Source organism: Pecten maximus, chromosome 12 (assembly GCF_902652985.1).
Source record: "Pecten maximus chromosome 12, xPecMax1.1, whole genome shotgun sequence".
NCBI lineage: Eukaryota > Metazoa > Mollusca > Bivalvia > Pectinida > Pectinidae > Pecten > Pecten maximus.
In genome coordinates, this window is record NC_047026.1 from 5,493,376 (window position 1) to 5,517,722 (window position 24,347).

The 24,347-nt window shown below is 34.4% G+C and overlaps 1 protein-coding gene across 1 annotated transcript; it reads right to left on the minus strand.

Annotated features, from left to right (window-relative positions):
• Positions 1-10,754: 10,754 nt before the first annotated feature.
• LOC117339594 (mitoferrin-1-like) lies at positions 10,755-23,431 on the minus strand. The gene is made up of 4 exons (XM_033901281.1): positions 23,122-23,431; positions 18,501-18,720; positions 17,208-17,264; positions 10,755-13,836 (listed from the first exon to the last, which is right to left on the minus strand). The coding sequence occupies exons 1-4, from the start codon at positions 23,242-23,244 to the stop codon at positions 13,244-13,246; spliced, it is 993 nt and encodes a 330-aa protein (XP_033757172.1). The 5' UTR covers positions 23,245-23,431; the 3' UTR covers positions 10,755-13,243.
• Positions 23,432-24,347: the final 916 nt, after the last annotated feature.

The window sequence follows — 24,347 nt, forward strand, 5'->3', positions numbered from 1 at the left end:
TGCCTTTTGCTTCCGTTTACATCCAAATATAGTGTTTTCTTGACCCGACACACAAGTAGGCATATGTTTGGCGGGTACTTGTTAAATCTGAGATAAAGTCTGTCCATTTTATTGTTTATATTACAAGTTACTTTATAAATTTGGTATTAAAGCAAAGCTCATAACTTAGACAATCCAGGAAAAAATAGAAATTTTTAAATATTTTCACGGGGACAAAAAGTAAACATTAATATAAAGCCATCTTTAAATTTTGAGAAAAAAAGTTGTTTCCAAGGAGAACTTTGTTTGTCCTTGGAATGAGTCCTGTCAATATGCGATATTAGATATTAATATGAGGTATTTGCGATATTATTACTGTGTTTGTATGTTGTAGAGTTCTCTAACAAAGGTAGAAATACAAATTCTAGATGTAGTTGTTGGGTATCATTGAAATAAGGAATGATAACTTTTTTAGCCCACCATCATCAGATGGTGGGCTATTCAAATCGCCCTGCGTCCGTGGTCCGTCGTCCGTCCGTCCGTCCGTCCCTCCCTCCGTCCGTCCGTCCGTCCGTAAACAATTCTTGTTATCGCTAATCCTCCGAAAGTACTGAAGGGATCTTTCTCAAATTTCATATGTAGGTTCCCCTTGGTGCCTAGTTATGCATATTGCATTTTGGGACCGATCGGAAAACAACATGGCCGACAGGCAGCCATCTTGGATTTTGACCATTGAAGTTTGTTATCGCTATTTCTGAGAAAGTACTGAAGGGATATTTCTCAAATTTCATATGTGGGTTTCCCTTGGTGCCTAGTTATGCATATTGCATTTTGGGACCGATCGGAAAACAACATGGCCGACAGGCAGCCATCTTGGATTTTGACCATTGAAGTTTGTTATCGCTATTTCTGAGAAAGTACTGAAGGGATCTTTCTCAAATATCACATGTTGGTTTCCCTTGGTGCCTAGTTATGCATATTGCATTTTGGGATCGATCGGAAAACAACATGGCCGACAGGCGGCCATCTTGGATTTTGACCATTGAAGTTTGTTATCGCTATTTCTGAGAAAGTACTGAAGGGATCTTTCTCAAATTTCATATGTGGGTTTCCCTTGGTGCCTAGTTATGCATATTGCATTTTGGGATTGATCAGAAAACAACATGGCCGACAGGCAGCCATCTTGGATTTTGACCATTGAAGTTTGTTATCACTATTTCTGAGAAAGTACTGAAGGGATCTTTCTCAAATTTCATATGTAGGTTCCCCTTGGTGCCTAGTTATGCATATTGCATTTTGGGACCGATCGGAAAACAACATGGCCGACAGGCAGCCATCTTGGATTTTGACCATTGAAGTTTGTTATCGCTATTTCTGAGAAAGTACTGAAGGGATTTTTCTCAAATTTCATATGTAGGTTCCCCTTGGTGCCTAGTTATGCATATTGCATTTTGAGACCAATCAGAAAACAACATGGCCGACAGGCAGCCATCTTGGATTTTGACAATTGAAGTTTGTTATCGCTATTTCTGAAAAAGTACTGAAGGGATCATTCTCAAATTTCATATATAGGTTTCCCTTCGTGCCTAGTTATGCATATTGCATTTTGAGACCAATCAGAAAACAACATGGCCGACAGGCAGTCATCTTGGATTTTGACAATTGAAGTTTGTTATCGCTAATTCTCAGAAAGCACTGAAGGGATCTTCCTGAAATTTCATATGTAGGTTCCCCTTCGTGCCTAGTTATGCATATTGCATTTTGAGACCAATCGGAAAACAACATGGCCGACAGGCAGCCATCTTGGATTTTGACAATTGAAGTTTGTTATCGCTATTTCTGAGAAAGTACTGAAGGAATCTTTCTCAAATTCCATATATAGGTTCCCCTTGGTGCCTAAATCTTAAATTTTATATATAGGTTTCCCTTGTTTGAAAAGTACTAGAGGTTTCTTCTGAATTTACACAGATTAGTAAGACTTAGAAGAAGAGAAAAGTAGAGAAAAAGATCAATCTGACATGGAACCTATGAAGAACATTCAATGGTGGGCGCCAAGATCCCTCTGGGATCTCTTGTTATTTTAACTAAACAGAAATCAAAGACAACAGTTGAGAATTCCAGAAGGAATGCTTTTGGAACAAAACTAATAATCAATATGTATATATATACTAGTATGTATGTATAACACATGTACAGTTGTGCGAGTTACAAACGTTCCACACTGGTATTGGGTAAACACTTACACCTTCCTCCCATAACACACGATTCCCTTGCATAATTTGTGAAATAAATTATTTTTGTCACTCTCTCCCTGTTATTAGTTTATGTATTTCCTTTTATTCTGTCGGTTACAAAGGAACGAATTACCGTATTTATGCAAATAAACCCCTGCCAACAAACACACCCATTTCTTAATGTTTGAAGATTCATCACTGTAAAAAATATTAAGCTAACAAGTATTGCAGCACTGTTGGCCATGGCAGCCATCTTGGATTTCGGACCGAGCCAAAAAAACTTGGTCAGGACCATCTCTGGATCATTTCAGGTAAACAAGAGCTGAATCCCATTGGTGGAACTAGAGAAGAAGTTTGAAATAGGTGTTGTTCAGGGTTACATGATTGCGCAATCATTTACATGATTGCGCAATCATGTTACAAAATGGCCACTTCATGCCATGTCAAAAGTTTTTACGAGGCTGAAAAATAACAACACGTTGTTGACGCTTCTTCCTTAACATCCTCACCAATTTCCGAATCAATGGCACCAGTGGAACTGGAGAAGAAGTTTAAAATATGTTTTTCAAGCTGGTGGCCATCTTGGATTTCAAACAGATTAGAAAAAAAAACACTTGGTCAGGACCATCTCAGGATCATTCCAAGCAAGTGTCAGCTCAATCCCACCAGTGGAACTTGAGAAATTTGAAATATGAAAAGTTTATGTACGGCAGATAAGTCCTCCCAAAAGTTAATACCAAACTTGGAAGGGAGGGGCTCATTTCAGGACGAATATGGTACAAATGAGTGTGAAGGAGTCCAGTAAATCGTTGTGGTGCTTACCATGTCCGCCTGAACATTTGTGTTTCAATGTTTTACTTTATCAAGCATATTGAAGTCCAGCTAGTTCATAGAGGTCAGTTGTAAAAAAAATTTAAACATATATTCTGAAGTGAAGTTCTGAGTGAAATAGGAAAGAAATGTAGCCCACGGTCATTAATCATGATCACTCTTACATGGTAGGTTCAGAGGTATTTTACCGATATCTGAACCAAGATTATTTAGTTGTACTTGAAGTTGATATGCAAGTAAATTAAGATAAAGACCATGAGAACAACGGTCTATTTATAGATATTTGGAAATGGAGTCGTTTGTGAAATGATATTTCTTTTATGTCCCTCTCTGTCAAATCATATTGTCCCTTTCCGATATACAAGAATCTTTCTCAATATCACATGTATGTTCCCCTTCGTCCCTAGCTGTGCAAATGAAGGTTCTCTCATGGAAGGGATATAAACCATATCTTTCCACAAATATGGCCCTGTCCACAGATTAGCAGCTCTCCTCAAACTTATAACCCTGGAATGTTACATTAGGGTGGGGGCTTATTTGAGCTAGGCCAAATATGGCAAGAAACTAAGTCATCTACTCGGTTAAGGCCATGAGATTTCTTTGAAGTGACACTGGTATCGGATCAGATTTGCAGGTCCTGACAAAATGGACTGGGTTAATTTAACATAATTATAGCCATACAAACTTATTCATTTGCTCTTCTGTTAATTATTTACAATTCTACCATGTTTGCTATGTAACGCCAGTTTTGATTGGTTTAAAACCATGTATTATTTTCCAATAACCCACGCTCGTGCCAATAATACACGGTAGTGAGTCACGGCTGTTACAATTTTATATATCTAATATTCACACATTTTTAAAAGGTTACTATAGCCGAGTGGGCCAATGGGTTAGTCTTTCAAGAAATTTTTATCACGCACGATGCGAGTTCGAATCCTACGCCCCCCCCCCCCCTTTTATTTTTTTTTATCCTTTTTTTTTCAAAATCAATGCCATATGATAGATGCTCTTGATCGTAGTACTGTATTGCCTGTATATTTCATCAACAATTAATGCAATACTCCAGAAATAAATTACAAGGTTTTCTCTGGGTTTCTTTGCTTTTTTTCTATTAGAAAGAGGTCGATCTCAGAACTAAACAGTACATGGTAGAATAGAAATAATCAACTTTGCCTCGTGTATTGTTGCAGGATATACAACTCGGACTCGGATATTTTGCAATTTAATTAATAACTCAGGCCTGCAGGCCTTCGTTATTAATTAAAATTGCAAAATATCCGAGTCCGAGTTGTATATCCTGCAACAATACACGAATCATCGTTAATTATTTCTTAAGTAACTAGAAATCAGTTGGTCAAAAATTCTTAAATAAAGACACAACATTGTATAAAATGCTTGCTAAATAAATTTTATTTTCTGATCAACAATCGAGTGAGGGCGTTATAACAGTCCCCATGTGATGTCTGTTAAGCACAGGCCTTAGCAACAAGTTCAAGTTCTTTATTCCATAAGTTTTCAGGCTTATCGGATAAAGTACGATTACCAAATCACTTCATAACAGGAAACAGCTAGAAATGAAAACATCAATGATAAGCCAGCAAGCTAGACTCTGAATTGATTAGAGTGAACCGCATACCAGAGCTAAAATAATATGAAGGCGAATCAACAAGATTTCTTAAACATCTCGGACATATCTAAAAATTTGAACATAAAAACTTCCAATATGGACAAGATTACACCGATCATTCAAAATAAATGATGTATCTTGAGACAAGCTCTGTTAGGGTATAAGGCCTGGGGTCCACACACATCAATGAGTTAATATAACACAGAACTCAGACAAAGGCTTAATTAACATATCACAGGTTCAACCAATCAAAATGAGGCATGTAGATGTACTCACTCTCACATGACTTCACAAGTAATTACAGGAGTTACTTCCCTTTGATATTTGTACATGTGGCTTGGAATGTTTACCATTGAGAGATTTACGGGATAAATCCAAGTCAAAATGGACGAAGGGCCACCAAATAAGTGTCTTCCTAGTGAACGTTCTGACCACACAAATATTACCGGGGAAACAATTAAAAATTAACAATGGCTCAGGGGCCTGAAATTCTCTCTTTCAACAATATATAGTGAGCTACCAGCATATATATAAGTATTCTGTTAAACATGTTTATAACTAAATTGACCATCACAAAAAGTATCAAAGCTGTAGTAAAAGGTGGAGACTTTAGACATAGTAGAATATAGGTATTGACAAAAAACACTGTAAACCTACATTTTTGCAGTAATCTTAATTTTACAATTTTCACATTTGAAGCATTTCTCTTATTACCTAATTGCCTAATTATGGTAGCATGTCTCCATGTGACATTGCTTTTAATCATTAACTTGTCAATCTGATCAAAACATACTAATTAAACTTAGGCCTATCAATAATAAGATCAGAAACAACTCAAGTTTTTGTTTAAGAAAAAAAAAATTATATTCTGTGAATCTCCATTAAAATCAAAATTTAGCACTCACAGATTTTCAATTGAACACACTATGTTACCTAACATTACATAGTTTTGGAAGAGTCTGGATGAACAATATTGCAACAAACATGTTTTACAATAGACTTAATAATAGCTTGGCAGATAATACAGATTGGACATCTCCATAAGCTTTCATGACAAATGTAAAATGCACCAGTGGTTCAGGCTTATCAAAGGGAGGTAATTACGTTTTCAATAATTTGTTTAGATTAGTTCTTCAGATATTTTGAAAACAAAATCTCTGAATATCAAAAGATGTACAATGATACCAACCTCTGAACCATTAATTTTGTATTATTTCTCCCCCAGAAACAATTATACCGATACCTGTAGTATTAATTTTATACATTGTTGTGCGATTTTTCTACATTTAAAATGTACAGAAAACCATTTCTAACTCTTTCAACCAAACTAATCTAATCCAATCTGGTTACCAATGGTTACTTCAGGTGTTAGATAATAAAATACACATGTTGATATAATTTAAATTAAAAGTGATTTGGCCTGATTGATGAAATTATCAATACTATTTCCAAATATGCATTTCATATTAGACTAAAACTTTCTAAATAGGCACAGGTGCTGGAATTGGCATTTTCCTCCAACCTAGATTTTTTTTAATCAATATTCAGTTAATTTCCCAATTTTTTTTTAGTGGGAAAGAGGATCAGGATATTTAATCTAAGCCTATAACAATGCTACTTTCCTCTGTGATCTGTCAGTTTGATCTTTTAAAGACTTTTAATTTGAGTGAACAATATGCTTACCACTATGGTATATAAGCAGCTGTTATGATTGTAAAAGACTTGCTCAAGTCACAATATTTGTTAAGTTGGGAAGGAAATACTCAATTCCAACACCTGTGTAGATATAATTTCCTTAAGTCACTGGATTATTCCAAGATTCAGTAACACAAGAAAATCACATGTGACATATGCATGAGAAGAAGAAAATGATGAATTCATTCATTAGTTTGAAGCTACCAAATTATCTCCCCTTTATCAATCGAACCTAATGAGATAATGCCTAAATGACATGAACTCGGTTGTATACCAAAATTTCTTTCATATAAGTATTATGAATAATTTGAATTAATTTCTTATTAAGTCAATTTAGATGTCTTAACTTTTCAAAGATATTGTTACTGTTCCTGATAAAGGGAGACAACCCAGCAGACCTAGTGGTACTCGGCTCCTATCTACAATGAGACATGATTTCCCTATACCTACCAGGTAAGTAATGTGAATGCCCAATATAATGATGTAGCTAAAACTACTGAATTATAATCCGGAATAATACATAATGCACCAAAAAAGACTAGCAAAGTACGTTTTAAAGAGAAACAGAATCTCTGCGAAAGAAACAGGATACAGGGTATCTTGTTCTATACAGTAAAAAATAGTAAAATGTTCCTCACTTCATTTGCTCTCTTATTTAATGCCAACATGTTCCTACACCCTCTCTTAACAATTCATGTCTCTGCCAAATCTTTCTATCACCAGTCAGTCCCAACTATATAAGAAGTTTCATTATGACAAATATACAGTCCGAACAACTATGATAAGTATCTTAGCAGTATGTGTCTGTGATCGCTTTAGATCTTGTCACAGCTGTCTCTCAATATAACACCGGGAAGTACCTTTGATTTCATTACAGACATGCATCTCTCCCACACATTATTTCAAAGAAATAATCCCCAAAATAAATCAAAACTTTTTATATCTGAACACCTAGTTTATAAACAGTTACAGGTTCTGAAGCCTGAATACATTTTATCATCAACAGATAATTTATTTTTCATGCTTTATCTTTTCTTACAGTAAACTTCACAAAAATCAATAAAATATATTTTTATGAATGGCAAGCCTAGACTTAATTAAGAATGTATAATTATACCAAATCTAGTACAAATTAAAGACACATACTACATTAGAAGTTTTCAAGGGAAGTAACTTTACTACAAAATCGCAAGTATAGGACCATACATCCTTAATTTCAAAGGGAAAACCTTTGGTGTGATTTTATTTTTGTATATGAAAATTTCATGTACATGTACTTGCACATACTGAATATGATTTCATTTCCTACCCCCCCCCCTAAATTATAGCTCAATTCCAGATGAAATATTGCTCAAGAGACATATTCACACACTCTTCAAATAAATGTTACTTCAAAATTTTGTATAACCAATGAAAACATCACTGTCATAACCACAATTTTTTTTCCATTGTAAAAGAAATATCATAAATGAAATTCATTAATTCTACAAAATTTTACAAGTTCTAAATACGATTGGCTGAACATAGGTTAACCTTTCATAACATTCATTAAGAAAACAACTTTTGGCAAAAAAAACATTACAACGGAAGAACATTGAATGTGGATGATGTTACTAAAACAGTTCTGTTACCATGGTTACCATGTAGTGCACAAGTTTGAAACAGCAGCCGTGTTTGATGTATGACGACATTTGTTTAAACCATAAACCACAAACACAAATGCTTCTCAGTTTAAAACAGCAGCAATGTTGAGGTCAAACAACACAGACACAAATAGTTCTTGATTTTAAACAGCAGCGATTTTTCTACACGGAGACCTGTCTGATCGGAACTACACAGACGCGAACAATTCTTGGTTTAAGACAGCAGTGATGTTTTACGTACATATTTAAACATTACATAGAACATGTCAGGAGAACAGGAGTTCCTATATACCTTATACACTTTTAACTTTGGGATCAAGAAAACAGATAGAGTTATCGTGCCTGAAGATATGTCTTAAGATAAAAATATTGTTTTACACAAGGAATTTTTATAAATACGTGTACATTGTATCATGTTTTTGTGTTTGAGCAAAGTTATCATTACATAATTATAAAATAATGCATGTTCATACAAATGCCATTAATTTAGTAATATTCCTCTAGATCTGCTGTTATTAGTGTATCTATACTAGATATTCATTACATCAATATCAATTTCCAAGTAACAAGTTGTTAACAGAACTGAAAGTTTAACCTTTGATAAATTATCCTAAGGAGATTTAGTAATCTTGCTTGGTAGACAACAATCTTCACATTACATTGTATGTAAGGTAAATTATGGCAAATATTTTCACTGAATATGCATGAAAGGTAAATTATCTCAAATCAGTTATCCAGCAATGTATCTATTAGAACTATAGTGTAAATTGTGGTAATTTTCATTTATTTGTTAAAACATGCTTTTAAAGTGAACTAGAACTGTAGCCAGGATGGCTGACTAATACCCCCGCAAATTGCACGAGTCAATGGTGAATTGGAACTGTTAATTAGAGGCTAACTAAGATAACCCAGTAATATAGTGACCAGTTGCCATAGCAACCATAATTTTGAAGAAAAAAAAAGAAAGTGGCATGCACATCTACACATGGTCCTCTATATTTGTGTGAAGTTTCATTGAAATTGGCCATTTAGTTTAGGAGGAGTTGTCCGGACAAACTTAAAGTTATGGTTCTTATCAGAAAACCTGTTTATAGTGACCAGTTGCCATAGCAACCATAATTTTGAAAGAAAAGAAAGTGGTATGCACATCTATACATGGTCCTCTATATTTGTGTGAAGTTTAATTGAAATTGGCCATTTAGTTTAGGAGGAGTTGTTGGGACAAACTTAAAGTTATGGTTCTTATCAGTAAAACCTGTTTATAGTGACCAGTTGCCATAGCAACCGTAATTTTGTGAAAAATAAAGTGGCATGCACATCTACACATGGTCCTCTATATTTGTGTGAAGTTTCATTGAAATTGGCCATTTAGTTTAGGAGGAGTTGTCCGGACAAACTTAAAGTTATGGTTCTTATCGGAAAACATGTTTATAGTGACCAGTTGCCATAGCAACCATAATTTTGAGAAAAATAAAGAGGCATGCACATCTACACATGGTCCTCTATATTTGTGTGAAGTTTCATTGAAATTGGCCATTTAGTTTAGGAGGAGTTGTCCGGACAAACTTAAAGTTATGGTTCTTATCAGAAAACCTGTTTATAGTGACCAGTTGCCATAGCAACCATAATTTTGAGAAAAATAAAGTGGCATGCACATCTACACATGATCATTAATATTTGTGTGAAGTTTCATCGGGCCGTGAAGTTTCATCGGAATTGGCCTATCGGTTTAGGAGGAGTTGTCCGGACAAAATGCATCTACAGACGGACGGACGGACGGACGGACAGACAACCTGATTCCAGTATACCCCCCCTAACTTCGTTGCGGGGGTATAAATATGGAAAAATTAGCCCACAGTGTACTTACAGGGTGTCGGTCCATTGTGTACTTACAGGTTGTCGGTCCGTAGTGTACTTACAGGTTGTCGGTCCGTAGTGTACTTACAGGGTGTCGGTCCGTAGTGTACTTACAGGGTGTCAGTCCCTAGTGTACTTACAGGGTATCGGTCCGTAGTGTACTTACAGGGTATCGGTCTGTAGTGTACTTACAGGGTGCCGGTCCGTAGTGTACTTACAGGTAGTCAGTCCAGCGTGTTGATATGGTTAATTATGGGACTATAATTAGCTTGTTGTTGGGTAAAAAATGACAAGAATTTAAAGAATACAAAACACATACTCCTGGATATATAGACAATAGCTGTAGACTAGTGATAGCAATCAAATGAGGAGGCACGTAACAATCAGTATTTACATATAATTATATACATATATATTTTACTATTTACACTATATACACAATGTACATATCAACATGTTCCGACAAGGACACTCAACATAAATAATAGATATCTAATTCAAAATGTACATGAAGATATTTTATGCTTCGAAAACTGGCTACCTTTACTATGACTTTTCCCTTCATTTCTATTTATTAAAACTTAAAAGATTGATGTGTTCTTGGAGATTTCTGCATAAAATTATGTACCATAATGATATCAAACATTACTATTGCCAAGTAAATTTTACCTTCCCGGGTACCTATTGTTCTATCCATATCGTGATTCCAACATTGAATCATGATGTACAGGGCCTGAAATTTAATCCTAACATTTATTTAAAAAAAAAAAATTTAATGGTATAAGAGGCGTACATATTTGTGCCGATATACCAGTTCAATGACCACATAGCTGTTCTTTTAAAAAGCCATTCTGAAATCAAATTACTTCTGGGTTTTTTTTCTAGTTTTTTTTTTTTTTTTTTTGTGAAAATATGAAGTACAAGAGGTTTAAGCCATATATTGCAGCACTGGGAACTTACCAACTAGAAAATGTTATTACTTCCACAAAAAGAAATGTAAGATAACATAAAGTATCAACACATTAAAACAAAGACTGAAGCAATTGTTTTTTGTCTTGTATCAGAAATAACTTCTGTATTATTTCTAGGTCCGATAACAACTATGCTGAAAAAACATTTAGTAACATTCATTCTAAAATATTTTCATCAATTCTGTAAAACTAAATTTGACCAAATGAAAAAAGTCAGTACTCTTTCAGTCTTTGGTTTTTAGAGGTTTTCTACATTTTCATATTTTTACAAACAAAATTAAAACGTGCATATCAAATTAAAAACACCTTTAAAGCTATACAAATGTAAAAAAAACACAAAATGTTAACCCTTGAAAAAGTGTAGTTGACCAGTAATAAAAAATAGCCGTATGTGTTGTCATGTTGATGTTGATCACCGAGTCGGTCCTGACGAAACATGATGACTGTACACGAAGTTCTCTGTGGGGTTCTTCCGCCAGCACAAAACATACGATGCACACTAACCTTAAAGCAATTTGTAGAAGTTCGATCTCCTGACAAATTTCACCGAACACCATTTTTCTCTATTTAACTTTTTTGTAGAAGTCTTTCTCCTGACAAAACTAAGCACAAAACACAAACTTAAGGGTTTGCAAAAAAAAAAAAAGTTGTAGAAGTCTTTCTTCTGACAAATTCTCAAAAACTGTTATGCAAACACAGCTTTACATCAACCAAATCACACAAGAAGCAGCGAGGCAGCTGTGAGCAAACATCGGATTTTTCATCCTCTTGATGGTTAAATCATTTCCAACTTTGTAGAAGTCCTTCTCCTCACGAAATTGAAAGATTGTGATGATATTTTCAGTATATGGAAATACCATTGTTGACAAACATTTTGTAGAAGTCTTTCTTCTCACAAATAAATACATGCAAATAAGAATCAAAGTCTAACCTATAAAGACTGAACCAGTAAAATAAGAGAAAAATTTGTGGACAAAATCGTTTAACATAAATTTTAAATCTTTTATCTAGGAAGTTGCTAATTTATAATTAAGTTGTTCAAAATTTACTTCATTAAAAAAAAAAAGAAAATAAAAATAAAAAATTACAATGGGAATAACATAATCATTTTTCCAATAAATACTGAAGTATTATCACAATTTTAGATATCCGAGGTCAGTCTTTATAGTAAAAGTTTGAGAAGGTCTCTTGCATCCCAGTAGATTTATTTATCAAATTTTGTAATTAAAGAAAACTTAATTACAAATTTAATTACGAATTTATTCGTGAAATTAAAACAAACACCCTAAAATTCATCTGTTCTAGCCACCCTTTAAATCTTGCATGGCTGGCCAGTTATCATAGCCATTTAATTACAAATCAAAACTGGGTGAACACATTTTGTCAGTGAGCCATTAGCACCAAAATTGTTCAGATTCATATACCATTCAGGGCATCCAGTGACCCTTGAGAGTATCATTTGACCCCCAAAAATCAGATTTGACTCTTGAAGGAACATGTCTCTTTGAATATGCTTTTTTGACCCTTCATATTTTTTAGAAAGGTTGATTCGACTTCTGAAAATGCTAAAAATCAAGGGTCAACTGGATGCCCTGTCATTCAAAAGTGAAAAGGTACATAAGATGTTATAGAACAGTATCTATAGCTCACTATTCAAAGAATACTGATAAAATGCAGAACAATTTGAGACAATTATATTTGTTATAATTTTACAGCCTCCTTGTTGAACATTTAAACAATCTCTGTGTTATGCACTACTCACTTTCTTTCAGCACAAACATTTTTTTGAATGTTTACTTGCAATAACAAAATCAACCTGACCAAATTGTACTATTCTTTGAATATGCAAACAAAAAAATCCAATTTCAAAGTTAAATTAAATCTATTAATTTTTATGGAAATATTAATAAAAACTAATTTGATAAATCAAATACATGTATAATGAAGAATTCTTCCTAATACAAAATTTTCTATTTCTAATCATTTTTCTATTTTGAATTGCTTTCCATTATATTTATAATATAAATATCTTTTTGATTTTCATTTTTCATTGTCACATTGTACATGCAATAACACTGAACTAACTCTAAATCCCCCCGACGTATAATTTTTGCCTTTTTTCAGCTGGCAAGATCTAGAAAATGTTCTTCTAAGTAAAAAAAAGACAAATTTAAACATGGCAATATTTGCTTTAAAAGGCCAGAGATTGAACATTTGGCTTAAAGCAAATATTATATGCAGTGAAACTTTTCCCTTTGTTTCAACAGCGAGCTTGGTGTACAGAAAAGATGTCAGGGATACGACTTCATTAGGTACATCCTCAGTGGGCGGGGGTCGAGGAGGGGCTGTAGGGGGTTGGGGAGGGGCTGTAAGGGGTTGGGGAGGGGTTACAATGTAACAAGGCTAGGGATTGTGGGCCGGTTTGTGGATGTGAAGAGGGTCTTCAGATGTCACCGTTACTGCTTGCACAGTCAGACCCTTCACATTCCCGTACTTGTCTTCAGCGTCCTGTTTCTTTGAAAGACTGTATTTGAATGTTTCGTACACGCCCCATGAGATTGCAGTAGCAGGCATTTGAAAGACAACTCTCGCCTGTAGTCCTCTAAAGAAGCCCTTTACTCCTTGGAATTCATAAACTGTCCTAAACGCGGCTGCCATGCCATTTATGTAGGAAACTTGTTTGCGGGCACAACACTCTTGTGTGTTGAGCAGGGTTTTACAAACATCCAACGGCATGGTAACTGCTGCTGATGTAGCCCCTGCCAGGCCTCCAGATATCACATGACTTAAGGGGTTATACTCTCTATTGTGGTTTAAAATATCTTGCATTTTCTCATACACGATAAAGTGTACAATTTGAAAAGGAAGGTTCATAGTGAGCTGTGTTGTGTAACTTCTATAGAAGGCTCTGACTCCTTCTTTGGTGTACACATCCACGGTACAGTGAGCACACGACTTGTACGGGCTCCCGTAGACCTGCATCCTCTGTTTTATCACTATATACCCGGTCAATCACAGGTCAAATGTCATCCAGACCAGCCAGAGCATAACAGTCAATATCATTGATGTCATCAAGGTTAGCACCATAGAGGTCATCGAGTGCAGTACCACCAAGGTCAGCATCATAGAGGTCATCGAGTGCAGTACCACCAAGGTCAGCATCATAGAGGTCATTGAGTGCAGTATCACCAAGGTCAGAATCAGCAAGTAGAAAACAGAAAAATACAAAATAAGTATTTTGGAATTTGCAGATTACTACATACACAATTAGATGTTTTTGAAGTTCACATTAAAAGTACTTTTTTCTATTAAACGAAACTTTGAATAACACCAGATCAGGATTTCATGGCTTAACACCATACATGAACATTGACAAAATCAGTAAGAATTAAGTCTACATAACCTTGACATTTCCACTTTTGAGAATGAAGCAAAATTTTATGTATATAATATAAGTTTGAAGTCCCCCCCCTCCAAATGTTCATATTTCCATATTAATCAATGACGTTTCGTTTTAAGATGAGCTGTGATACTTGAACGATATACACATCCTGATATGAAAGTGTATACTCTTATGCAACACTTAAGTATTACATGTCTGTGGCAAATTTGCCTGCCAAATACGATGATCATAAGCAGAAAGCGATGTACTGTACATATGCAGTACTTCCATGAGTACCATACTTATCCTGCCATAAGCCCTGTGATTTGTTTGTTTTGTGAGTCTATTGTCCCGTAAACAGCTAGAGTCATTTGAGGCTGGGATTCCTTGTAGTAGCTGGTGGCTACTTCACTGACCAACATACAGGAGACTCGTCAGAAGCCATCCAGAGCAATTAGGGTCAAGTATCTTGGCAAAGGACACAACCACAACAGCACTGACCGGTCCGTTTCTCAGCCTCCCAAGAAACAAAAACCGGCACAGGTAGGGAGTATCAAACCACGCACCTCAGATCTTCACCTGAGGTTGTATGGTCGGTGCTCTATCCTGCCATAAGCCTGCTGTGAGGGGGCCAACATGTAATCTCTGACTTAATGTAGGAGTGAGCTTATTACAGGAATGTGGTATTGAATTTGGTGTCATTTCTTCTGAACTGCAATAAAGTTGATGAATTACCATTGAGGGCTTTATTGCTTGATAAATATGGTATATAGTATCTTGAAACACTGCAGTACAGTGCGCAACAATCCTGCTGTATTTGACGTAAGATATATGTAATGGAATCAGGACTTTAAATAATTTTACATGAATATTTTATCTCTAATGGTTGCTTCCTCTTTTCCTCCATAAAATGTCATTATCATTTTAGCAAGTTATTGTTACATCAATTGAAAACTCTGCAATAGGTAAATGAAGAAAAATCAAGTCATTAAGTATCAAAACAGGGAATTAAATTAAGTACCACAAGTAGCTTATTACGTCAAATACAGCTATCAACTTACCTGCTTACCCCATCTGTGTAAGTTGTTTTCAGTCTGGGTACAGACCTTATATGTAATTTTGATAAATATTCCTCAATCTTTATCTATATATACAGCCTTTACAGAATTTAGATTTCACATCCAAATGCTGGATTACCTTAACCGATCACTTCCTCTGTACAATTTGTCTGCCATAAACTTTTAACTTACAACTTCACTATCACCTTTTGACCAATGGAAACCACTGCCTTTTTTTACGTAAAATAAATGAATAATCATAAATTCCTCCATGGCAAAGACTAGTCTGGTCCTTTGGACTGTCTTTTGTTGTTTTTTTCATAAACCCATATGTATAGGTACAAAATATGTTTTTCATAAAATTCAAACCAACATTTATGATGATGTCGATACTGCAGTGATTTTTCAGACTATTTTGTGAAAAAAATATTTCCTGCAAATTGGGAAATTTTAACGCGGAAACTGAAACGTATACATAAAAGCTATTAAACAAACACATTGGGTATATTTTGATCACTTTAATTTGTTTGATTTCTTTTTCCTTTTTTCATCATAATATTGCAGCCATTTTTTTGCATTTCACGATCATCCAAGCACTTTAAAGTGACATCTAACATAATGGGGAAAAATACCAGTCAGGATCAAAATATCCAGAATCAAAATCGGCAATTTGTTGGTAATTTCAGCAGGGCAACTGGATTTTTTTAAAAAGAAATCTCTTTGGGAATGGGATCAGTATCCGACCCCATATATATATATATATCCTGAAAAATCTGTACCGATACTTTTTCAGGACGTTGGCTCTTTTCCCGAAGATTGTACTGATACTTATTACATAGGAATACAGAATACGTAAATATGTACATGTATATGTACATATTGTATTTCACTGTTACCAACACTTACTCCATACATAGATACATGACAAATTACATGTATTTTGACAAGTTTTCCTCATATTTTCACTTCTCTCATAAACGTTGGATTAATCGTACACTTAATCTCAAGTAAGACAGGACAGGGAATACAAGTCAGATGTAATATTCGCGGTCTCAACACAAAAATAAAAACCCCAGCGAATTGTTTAAATACAAATTGAAATGTATTACTGCATAATGTCTACTATGTTTCAATGAAATTTATTACTTGCAAACTACGTCTAACTGGGACAACTGCAAAACATTATCCCATAAAATTTAATAACCACAAACTTATTCCGACTGGAACAACAGCAAAATATTCGCCAATGAAATTTAATACTCGTGAATTGGTTGACTGCGACAACCACAAAAGTTTCGGCCATTTGTTCCGATGAAGACACGCCTAAGTGTTGAAACTAGTCAACTATTTGATTAAAGCTGATCGACCCAGCACGACGTTGTTATGCCTTTTGGTCTCTTTGACCACTCAACTTTACGGCCTGACACTTGTATTCCTTGTGGAATCTGTCGACTGGGGTAACACATAACCATACAGAACTTTTTACACAGACATTGGATCTCCCACTACCTGTATTAGCCCAAGAAATTTACAACTATACAAAAGTTGACATGACTGCATAATTGATAAATTCTTAGTGTGCATTCTTTACTTAAACTCTGAATGGAGCCTAAATTACACAGTGTACCCACTGAAAATATCTGTTGTGTCACTAGAATTATCTACTTATGATGTCATCCACAATGTTTAATACATTTATATTTAAACTCTATGCTGACAGTTAGTAAGTAGCACACAAGACGACAATTCATTCCTTACGGTATTTTGAAGTGTAAAAACATATCAATAATTTAAGGTATTGATATTTATCTTAAAAATCGAAATAGACCAAAATTTATAAAAGATAATTTGAATCGTGAAATACATAAAACTTATGGGGGGAGGGGGATGTAACAAGTTTTTTAAGACACTAGAATTTAAATCATACCGTCTATTGGGGTCATCACAGCATCATGGGCTAACGTAGCAACACCGCCCGCTATGCCTGAAGATAAAATGAGAATCAAGGAATTAGTATAAGCTTTTAGCTTGTTTTCCAATCCTATATATGTATATATAATTTGTATTGTGATGTTGTGATATATGTATATATAATTTGTATTGTGATGTTGTGTGTAAGTATTTGAATATTAATAGTATTTGAATATTAATAAAATATTGTTTATATTAAACTAAAAGAAAATCAAGAAACATGATATAAATACACTGAAACAAAAGTTTGAAGGATTTTTTGAAGTCAGCTAATATAAGAACATCATCAAATTTGAAGTATTGACTTGAGGAGTTTATTTACTATTATTTGCAGGATTATCAGAATGTAATCTAGTCCCACAGGAAACACCACTCCTGGACCTGAACATCTGTGTCCTTCAATATCATTGATTAAATCCTATGTACATATATCCTAGTAACACTCCAGTAGGTAATTCATTTCATCCTCCTGTGTATCTCTCATAATACAAAATTACTTCTTTCCTTAACATGTACAATAAAACCTGCTAACTTGATCTCCATCGGTCCACGTCAATAGTTTGAGAAATACAGAAACATCCAAGTAAGCCGAGTTTGGTCCTAGATCATTAGGTACTTATCACATGTTTACAACAAACGTAACCTTAATGTAAAATTACACCATTTTCTTACAGTACTATAAAGTAGAAATGTTTGTGATATGGAAATTTTCGCTTATTTTGTGACCATTAAATTTCTGCAAAATTATCCACATGCAAACATAACATGTGAAATATTGGCATACAAATATTTCCATCAAATAAACTAAATACCATAAAATAATCAGTCCCTGATTGCATCCAGAAGACCATTGAGAATATTTTTAACTCCCCAAAGTAAGATTTGACTTCTGTGATTGAATGGGCATGTCTAGATATATGTTACGACCCTTAAATTTTTCGAGAAATGGTGATTTGTAATTTTGTGTTACTGATAAACCTGCCTGTTGCATTGTGGTACTAATTTGCATAGAAACTTGGTCCGTCAGACCCAGTTATTATTTTTGGGAATTTCCTGTATACTTTCATAAATACACATTTTCCTTCAGTTTTTGACTCACAATAATTTGTTAGGTATACATTAAGTCTGAAAACAGTAAGGAGGTCAAAATATAAACATTTATACATATTTCTTTAGGAGTGTAGGGTTTTAAAATTATAAACTCGACTATAACAGTAGATACCTTGGTAAAAAATAATCTCAAACTTACCATGAGCAAAGTGGTTTCCTTTTTGGCCATTTGCCAGTGCTTTTTTTGTCTTCTCATAGCAAGTGAAGTAAAGAGCATGTGCAGGCCCTGCCCCGCCGACAACAACCTGTATCCCCCGTACAGTATTCCGCATACCTTCAAACTTCACAATCTTGTGAAAGGCATCGCGGATGCTACGGTAATCCGCCTTTGGATCAGGAACAAGTGATTGCATCCGTGTCTGAAATTTTTGAATATATGTTAATGATCACACCATTCTATTACGTAATAAATACTGTCAAGTCTACATTTTTACTCTATTCTTCAAACAGCATTTAGCTCACCCAGTCCGAAGGACTGGGGAGCTTATCCTTGGGCGCCGCATCTGTCAAATTTTCATTTGAAATGCTACTAGACATGAACGAATAAAAGGATTTAAATCATTTTGACCAAAGTTTGAAGCATCCTTGGGGAAAGATGAACAAATTTTGAATAAATGGTGACTCTGGTCCCCGGGGCCAGAGGGAGAGGGTCCAACAGTCCTTTAAATTGCTATTTATAATTAAGTCATGAACCACTGACATGAACAGATTTTGATTAAAAGTCAGAAGCATCATCGGGAAAGGAAATACATTTTCATATGTATATGGTGGCAATGGTCCCCATGAGGCCAAAGGGAAAGTGCCAAAAAGGAAGAAAAGAGGTAATTTCACTAAATGGTAACTATTCAGATGAGCATTTTTTTAATGCAGACCTCCTGAGCCGCTTCTTGAAAAAGTTATAGCATAACATATATATATAGAACCTATAGAAATACTGCGTAAAACAAAATCTATAACATACACAATAAGGAAACTGTTGCCTCGGTTGAACTTTCACCTGTACATGCATGTGTTGCTATATACGTAAGCATGACGATATTAATACCTGGTACATATACGTATACATGTTAAATATATATCAATGTATATACCATACTTAAAGCCTACAGATGAGAAACTGACATTACTGTCATTGATTTGATCTGATGAGAAACTGATATTACTGTCATTGATTTGATCTGATGTGAAACTGATATTACTGTTATTGATTTGATCTGATGAGAAACCGACATAACTGTTATTGATTTGATCTGTGAAGGACAACTTGTGTTCATTATATATATTATATAAAATATAGATATTTTACCTCAAATTTCAAAAACATAAGTCAGAGCTACTCTCTGCTGGTCAAAAATACTTCGAAAGGTCTAATAAAATTTGTGTAGGGTTTTTCGCCCTATTGCAACATAATGCGTTAAATATTTCAGCAATGGCAAAAGGAGTGGTTTTTTGGTGATCACAGCTACCTAAAATACCTTCTAGACATTTTAAGATTGAAGATAGTTTAGACCTTTGTTACCTATATATGTATATAATGTATGTATATTGATAATATATTCATAAAGTCAGAATTTCAGAAACCCTATAACACTGACATCGGCCTTTGGCCAGCTCTCAAAGTTGACCTTTTTGACTTCAACAGAATACAAGTTCAAAGTAAAAATATGCGAATTGCTGCAGCAGGTATGTATATACATTTTTGTACAGCTATTTGATAAATAAAACACCAGATGTTTTTATGATATTATTATACACTGGTTTTATTCCTAAAACCGCAATTTTACTATCAAAATATGCAGGGAAAAACTTTTTGTTTCCAACAATTTGCAGGGCTTTTTAATTTCTTAAAGCTATTTTTAGCAAAAAATGGGCTCAATCACAGTCATGAGGAGATTGCATATTGTAACCCCTGGAGTATCAAGGATGCATAGAAGTTGGAATGGAGTAAATAAATCTATGAACTGAAGACAACTTCAGACAGACTTAACATCAAAATTTAACAACCATATATATACATCTGTATTTGTTTAAAAAAACATGCCCTGTAGCTATAGGCTGACTGTACATAGGTGTAATAGACCTGTTAAACATGGAATCAACCTCCTGTGGATAGGTCGGAAACAGTTTAAGTAAAATTATATTTTTTAAAGTTTAATTTTAGTTACCGATCGTGATACAGCATTTCTGATTAATCATGCAGTCAAGAATTGTCCGAAAGGTCACCAACTTTGTGTAACAGCTGTTGAATCTCATGAAGTATTACTAATCAAAGAAATCACGATATACATACCTACCTAGTTATATACAATGTCAGTACTCATTTATATAACCAGTATTATAGGATAAATGTTAAATATTCCCTTACTGAAAATATAATAAATTCTGAATAAAAACACACATTAAATGGAAATTATAATAATTGTATTAAGTCTGTTAGCCAAAACATACATAAAATTGTTTTTAGGGATTTGTACAAGTTTGTTCTCAGCTTTTTCCAAGTAAGAAAATCTTAACGAGTCCTGTTGCATCATTTTAATTATAGCAGTTTACTGAGGGTTTTTGAGGCTATAATATATAATGGGCCTTTGTTAAAGCCAAGTATTGTCCCCATTCCCAATTCAAATTATTTCATATCAAGGCGAAATTCCCAAACTATGCAGTTTATTCCTGAATATTTCAAATTCTGTAGCAATTACAAATTTTCTTCACAAATGAAATAAAAAGGCTCCATATCTAAAACGAGTGAACAAACAAAAGCCCTGGATAGGTCATAGTGGTGTTGGTTGACATCTTAAATTTATTTGCAGCAGAGATAAGGGCAAATTTCCTGGAAAGTGTGTCATATTGCCACAAAATTAAGCAAATGAAATATGAGATTCAGGGAGGGGGGGGGCAGTAAGTAAAATCTCACAATCATCGATCGCTGTGTACTTTACTAAAGGTATGATAGGAAGCATATCCCTAAGAACCATGAAATTCAAGTGTATCTTGTAATATTTATCTACCTGGTTTCAAGATAGCTAGCTGTAGCTAAAGAAATAGAAAAGAGTAACAACTCTTAAGCCTGGTTTCCCAGCAGTATATTCTAGAACGGCTTAAAGCTGGTTGTCACCATGTTTTAGGCAGAGAAGGCTGTCATCGATGCCCGGCATAATAAAAGCATGACGTAAAACTGAACTAAAAGTTAGAATTGACGATGTCATTGTGTAATATATAAAGTATATGATTCATCTTTATAGAAATTTTGTTGATGTGAGTTCCAATGTCAAACCAAAGAAAAGTAAATTAATTAGTCTCTTTTTGACAAATTTATCTTTAAAAACTCCATATTTAATTTAGCTAATTTTTCTTTTGGACTAATTAGATTTTCAAATTATAAATAATGAAGAAATTTTGCTGATTATTAATGTATACATTACTTATGATTGGTTTTTATTTATTACATAATGTGCTGTTTGCTCTATATATACTGTAATCGACAATTTTCTGCTATTTCCATGAAAAACATTACAGTCTGTGTAGAATCTTGCCCTAATTTAACCATGCAATCTAAACATATTTTTGGCAAACGTTGTTGGCCTCAATATCCAAGAAAACTACCAGACTACTATCATGACTTCCAGCCTTTCAGAATGAGAGAAGAAGCTGTTTGAATGCTTTAACAAATTGGAGCCCTTTGACCTTAAAATGGGCTCAAGGTCATTTTTGTGATGGACAATAAACATAGTTCTAACTGGATGGGATCAATAATACAATAGGCAATTGCAAGATAACATCATAATTTTGGAACTCTCAGAAGATGTACTGTAGTTTACTCCTGACATTATTAAATTATAGCATGATATTTTCCGTGACACTGAGAAAACAAGCAATGAATGTGAGCATTAATTATTTATGTTGGTGTCGAAGCCTAATTCCTCACAACCAGGGACACTGGCAGCCCAGCAGTGTCAACCCCTGACAAATATTGTTTTCAATTTCATTTTCATTTATCAACAATCTAATATAACAAGAGATATGGTGATAAATACGGTTTTGTTTCAATAAATAGGACCTTTATATAAAACACTGGTTTCCTGCATGTTCTAATTTGGCGTTTACATTTTGCAAAAATACAATGGGCCTAGGCATGTGAAGTTTCTGCAATGAACCAACGTAGCTATTTAGCTCATGATAACATATGCTATCAGATCTTCTCCACTGTAACATATGAAACTTGTGTTTTGTAATTATATATATATAAGATTGTGTAACAGGGCCAACAGGCAACACCCATATTTGACGAGTGCAACTTGATTGTTTGACATATATATAAACCAGGAAAAACAGTCGTCCGTGTATATATGTACAAACATTAATTCATCGAAATAAGAGGAAGCAACATGTAGATCTACTGAATTATTGATCCAACACTCCCTTATTTATATGACAGCACACGGTCAAACGTAAGGGAGGTAACTCCCGGCTATATCCTGTTAATATAGTTAGGCATATGTTTGAAAGCCATGTACAATTTGGTTGATATGGTCAGTATAAACTTATGCATTATTACAGATAAAGGTTATAGTCGGTATTACGATCAATGTTGACATGCGTAATTCGGAAATGCATCACTTTCGACACTGTACTAAGCGCCTCTATGAGTCAGCTTATCACCCTCCACACGTGCGACGTGGACACAATCTTCAACAACTTCGCGACAAATAACACTCTTTAAATCACTACCAACAAATACAAATGGCTGTGTAACTTTTCCGCACCTTTACACAGTCGACAGGATACATGACACAGTGCTCCATAACGCCGGCAGCAGCCCCCGCCAGCATGTGGGTCGAGGTTGTACTCGTAGGGGGCAAACATTCATATGGGTCGTTTTCGTCCATTACACACTAAAACGCCCGTTAATTACATTCACACAGAAAAGTAGTCTTGTAATTGTCTTCACATCCGACTAACTTCCTTCGTTAAGACATGTTATGTGTATAAAATCCGTCGTCCTATATTATAACTTCTCTCTGCACATGGCTCGGATCACGAACGTTTCTGGTGGAAAGAGAGAATAAATATCAACTCAACGACCGGACCGAAAAATACGGATCTTACATAACGCCAATTCGAATTACCTCCCCTCTACCAACGTTTTCCCTCCACGTGTGCGGAAGTCACGGACGGCCTGTAACTAGGCCAAGAAAGAGGATATGATGTTGATTTTTTTCTGTATAGAAATTTTTATGATAATGCCATATGCGTAGCATGGACAAAATTAATTGAACAATCTAACTAATACAGTAAAAATTAAAGTAATTGATATTTCTTTTCGTGTATCTTTGTATGATTTTTAAAAAGGGGATATATAATATATGTACTATATTGAATACATTATACCATGCAACATCAAACTCACAATAACTTTAAAATATGCATCATAACAAAACAAAAAACTCAGACATATACAACCGAATCCCACTTAAAAGAAAAAACAAAATTAACAAACCAACAAAAAGGACAAACAAAAACAAACAAAAAACCAAACAAACAAACAAACAAAAATAAAAATCAAATAAATCAACAAATAAGTAAACATGGCCTCGTTTCAATTTTCTGAATTGTCCGTTGCATAAGATCCATAGACGTAAAACATTTTACTAGAGTGACTGAGTACTCTAGTGTATAATGTAACGTGCCATCTTTGTTAGTTATCAATAATAAATATTATTTATTTAATGAGGTAACATGTTAGTAGACGTCAGTAGTCATTGGCCCTCGAATACACGATTCAATAATTTCAAACGGAAAAAAAAAAGACAAAAAAAAATTAAATAAAAAATAAAAATTTTAAACAAAGTAGAAAAGAAAAAAAAAAGCAAAAAAAAACCACCCCAAATACAACAACAACAAAATAACAAAAAACAACATGTACAATTTTCTCAGTGTGTAGAGGATCGTAGCACTGTAATTTGATACACGTTGATACATGCCCAGGTGT

Coding starts and splice junctions, on each gene's coding strand:
- LOC117339594 (XM_033901281.1), bottom strand. CDS start 23,244: ATGGACGAAAACGACCCATATGAATGTTTGCCCCCTACGAGTACAACC. Junction 18,721..23,121: donor ATCCTGTCGACTGTGTAAAG/GTGCGGAAAAGT, acceptor CAAAAATTTCAG/ACACGGATGCAATCACTTGT. Junction 17,265..18,500: donor AGGAAACCACTTTGCTCATG/GTAAGTTTGAGA, acceptor TTTTATCTTCAG/GCATAGCGGGCGGTGTTGCT.